At 35.8% G+C, this 4,228-nt stretch overlaps 1 protein-coding gene across 2 annotated transcripts; it reads right to left on the bottom strand.

The window, feature by feature from the left end:
* Positions 1-261: 261 nt before the first annotated feature.
* LOC114536733 (complement C1q tumor necrosis factor-related protein 3-like) lies at positions 262-1,609 on the bottom strand. 2 transcript variants are annotated; one of them, XM_028558083.1, is made up of 4 exons: positions 1,585-1,609; positions 1,287-1,495; positions 985-1,065; positions 262-810 (listed from the first exon to the last, which is right to left on the bottom strand). In XM_028558083.1, exons 2-4 carry the CDS (start codon positions 1,398-1,400, stop codon positions 391-393), a joined length of 615 nt encoding a protein of 204 aa, XP_028413884.1. In that variant the 5' UTR covers positions 1,401-1,495; positions 1,585-1,609; the 3' UTR covers positions 262-390. The 2 variants fall into 2 exon arrangements, with proteins under 2 accessions (XP_028413884.1, XP_028413883.1); XM_028558082.1 differs by lacking the exon at positions 1,585-1,609 and having other exon boundaries at positions 1,287-1,523.
* Between the last annotated feature and the right edge of the window lie 2,619 nt (positions 1,610-4,228).

Here is a 4,228-nt window from a genome sequence, read left to right as displayed (position 1 = left end):
GTTTCGATGTTCGTTTCATTTGGCAGGGTTTCGTTCAAGTGTTTCTTAAAGTTTCATGTATTTTAAATATTCCCACATATATTTATATACACGTGGAAATCCACATTTAATTTCAATCCCAGTAATGTATTGCGCAGTAATATTTCAATAAAATTTTTGATAAAATGTAAGCTCGGATATTCGAGAGGACATGGTACATTTTCGCTAAAAAATTTTAAATCTTATGTTTGTTGAAACATATAATTTTTGCACTTTGGTTCCTTTTTAATACAAAGTTAAAATGCATGTAAACGTGCAAAATAATCAGGTATATATAACAATTATAATGATATAGTAAGTAGCACTTCAGGCAACGCATACATGCATGCGTGAGTTAGCGCTTAATTCTGGTTATGGTGATTCTTGTTGGAGACTGGCTGACAAAAGAAATCCACCGAATTCGGTATATCGACCACTCCCGCCATAAATGGCATAGGTACTACCGTTAACCAACTCAACCCAGAAAGTGTCGCCCTTTGCCAAAACTACAAAAATTGTTTTCGTCAGTTGATCGTAACTCTTGTGGTTTGAATGCATTTTACTGATCATATTATTATTCTTCATTAGCCTAACGCGAGAGTTGTATCCATTATTTTGAAGGTACGTTGCAGTAAACTGGTAAAGACCTGCGGTGGGAGCAGTAAATTTTCCGGTGCTTGGATTGTAGCCGTTTCCAATGTTTAAAGCCACGTCGTTGAATTTAATTGCGCCATCAGCGTAGTTAGGTCCAAGAATACCACTTGTAAGAGTAGCTTGGAAAGCGACCAAAGTCTAAAATAAATGTTAGGCTTTTATTCGGAAGATTAACAAACTGTGATTAGCAATCCCACATTTAATTTCGAATTTAGTTAAGTCTGCTAACACTATAAAACAATTTAATTATAACTTCATATAAACATTTCTTATCAGTTAATGAAATCATTTACAGCGTAAAATTATCTATACCTGTCCTTGAATACCAACGCCTTTTCCATTAACAATGAAATCACGCATACCCTCTTCAAAATTTAGCGTTATACCCCCATTCTATGAGAAACAAAACGAATGTCTTTCTCAGTAGGAACTATATAGGAGCTGTATTAAAGGCATGGGACAACTCTTTCAATCCTATTTTTTTTCTTTAAAGAAAGCATTTAGGTTCTAAAACATTTCACGGCTTATCGGGCGGGATTTGTACACGTTGACCATAATTATTTCATAAAACCCAAGTCTGAGTTGAAACATAGAAGCGATATGCAGCAACTTACCAAGGGGACGTTTAAAGCCCTGCTTTCTCTCACAACGGTAGAGACGCCAAATTGACCAGTGGTAACAAGCACGAGGCCAAACAAAACGAGGTTATTAGACGACAGGCACGACATATTTTTTTTGATGATCTTTCTTTTTTAAAGGCTTCCTCAAAATGATCTTGACTTTTACTTCAACTGCGAATTTATGTAAAACGGGTGGATATGATCTGCCGTGGAAACAGAGATATATTTATTTATTTTAAGCATCACATGCGACAATAATTATAAAAAATATCTATTTCTTCAAAGCGCTTACCAATGAATTAGGCATTGATGCATATACTAAGCGAAATGCTTTCATGTGTTTTAGGGTGATTGGACGGAAAACTGCATGGTGCATGCTATAGAAAATGATTGACGAACATCAGTTATCCTAGACTAATTAATAACATAACAGCACCTGAATTTTGTCTGTGATAGTTTTGTATTTTTCCTACTAAATAATTATTTGTCAGCTTGGCCAGACAGCATGCTTATTACAATATAATAATGCACTTATGAACGCTTGCGTGTGAGTGGTAAACTTCATCAAAATTCATCCATTCACCACAAAGCAAGTCAGGTATATTATCTTATCGCACGAGATTTTCCGTTCAAATTCCAGAAAATTCCTGAAGCATGTGCATTAAAATAGATGATTAACTTTATTTCTTTTTTATCTATTTATTACGCTGTATGGCCTAAATGTTTTGCCGTGTTTCAGACGAAGTGGCGGGAAAACTGATCCCGTGGGAAATGTCGTCCATTGAACCGAGACTTAGATTCTAAGCTTATTATGATACTAATTCATAACACGTTCCAACACCGCAATGTGCGGATATCTGTTTTGAATTTTTTTAACTATAGGATTTACAAAAGTCAGCTCCGCCAGCCTTCATTGAAACAAAATACGGCAACTTACCAAGGGGACGTTTAAAGCCCTCCTTTCTCATGCAATGGTAGATAGTGACACAAAATTCACCAGTAGTAACAAGTGCGAGACCTAGAAATACGAAATTAACGGAGGTCATGCACGACATAATTAATTTGGCGATCATTGCATGCCTTTAAATAAAAGATAACAGCAGTGGCGTAGCCAGCCTGACGAATTTGACCCGCTATGTAATTTCGAGGCATTATAATTATTCATGTCTTTAAAAATCTATATTGTTTTCACAGTCAGTGAACACTAAAATATTAGCATAGCGGGACAAATTGACAGGCTGACTACGCTACTGGATAACAGTAACAATCGGCCATGCTTGAAAACAGAAATATATTAATCTATTTTAGGCATCACATGCCACAATAATTATAAAAATATCCATAAATTCAAAGCGTTTATCAAAGAACTAGGCATTGATGCATGTATAGGCGAAATGTTTTCATGTGTTTTAGAGGGAATGGAAAAAAAACTGCATAATCCTATCGAAAATGATTGAAGAACATCAGTAATCCTAGACTAAGTCATAACACATACCAGCACCTTAATTATGTCTGTGGTAGGTTTTGTATTTTTCCAACGTACTATACAAGAATTTTTCAGCTCGACCAGACTGCATGCTTATGACATTATAATTATGCACGCTTGCGTGTGAGTTGTGAACATCATAATAAAATCTATCCACTTACCATCAAAGCAAGTCTAGTGTATTATCTTATCGCACGAGGTTTTCCGTTCATAATTAATCTTGTTTATGTAGCCTAGAAATTCACAACACATGCCAGCACCGCAATGTGGTCTGTGACAGTTTTCTACTTATTTCAACAATAAGAATTACAAAAGTCAACTCTCGAGCTGCATCCCTAGGGCAATAATTATAATCTTATCCATGCACGCTTGTGAGTTGTGATGAACAAATCCTTCAAAGCAAGTACAATAATGTCCCCGACACTCCCTTGAATGTATAATTTATCACACTAGTCATTTCGTTCAAAATATATAATTGGGTAAAAATTAAAATTAGAAATTATCTTGTTTATGTAACCTTGGACGCCAGCTCAGAAAATTCCTGAAGCATGTGCATTAAAATAGGTGATTAACTTTACTTCTTTTTTAACTCTGTAAATGAAGCAATCTGATTGGCTGAGAAGCGTTTCACTGCGGGCCGGAATTTTGCATCCAGCCCGCTGCAAAATGCATCCGGCCCGCTGTGAAAAATGCAAGCAAAACGACAAATTAACTAAAGCAACGTACGGCTAAAATGTGTGAAAACCTTTCTGGAAAAGGCTAAATGAATGTTAAAAATAAAAAACATACCCAAAAACTTCTTTTTTTGGATTTTTTACGCTTTTTTTCGCTTGTCAATACGTTGTTTTTTTAATCGATTCGCCGTGATTTAGTTGCTATGGTAACAATATTTGCCATTTCATTGGCTGTTTCCCGACTAGGATATCCTTATAAGAAGTTGTTGACGTATTAAAATTCTAAAATGGCTTGCAGAATTTAAATTTTTTATAGTTTTTTTATTAAATTTGTTGTATTTTTTGTGTTTTATAAAGTCAAAAAAGTCAAGGTCACGTTTTCGAGACCTCCGGCACAGTTTTTTGCATCCGGACCTCGCAGCCGGTAAATAACATATATTTATTTTTTATCTATTTATTGCGCTGTATGGCCTAATTTTTTTCCCGTGTTTCAGACGAAGTGGCGGGAAAACTGATCCCGTGGGAAATGTCGTCCATTGAACCGAGACTTAGATTCTAAGCTTATTATGACACTAATTCATAACACATTCCAACACCGCAATGTGCAGATATCTGTTTTGAATTTTTTTTCAACTATAGGAATTACAAAAGTGAGCTCGGCCAGCCTGCATGGAAACAAAATGCAGCAACTTAGAAAAGCGGACGCTTAAAGCCCTCCTTTCTCATACCACGGTAAAAAGTGGCCGGCATGAAATTCAGCAGTAGTAAGAACACGA

This window comes from Dendronephthya gigantea, unplaced genomic scaffold (assembly GCF_004324835.1).
Source record: "Dendronephthya gigantea isolate DGI-Jeju-01 unplaced genomic scaffold, DenGig_1.0 000143F, whole genome shotgun sequence".
NCBI classification, from domain to species: domain Eukaryota; kingdom Metazoa; phylum Cnidaria; class Anthozoa; order Malacalcyonacea; family Nephtheidae; genus Dendronephthya; species Dendronephthya gigantea.
Note: the sequence above shows the minus strand (reverse complement) of the source record. Positions and strands in the feature narration are given on the sequence as shown.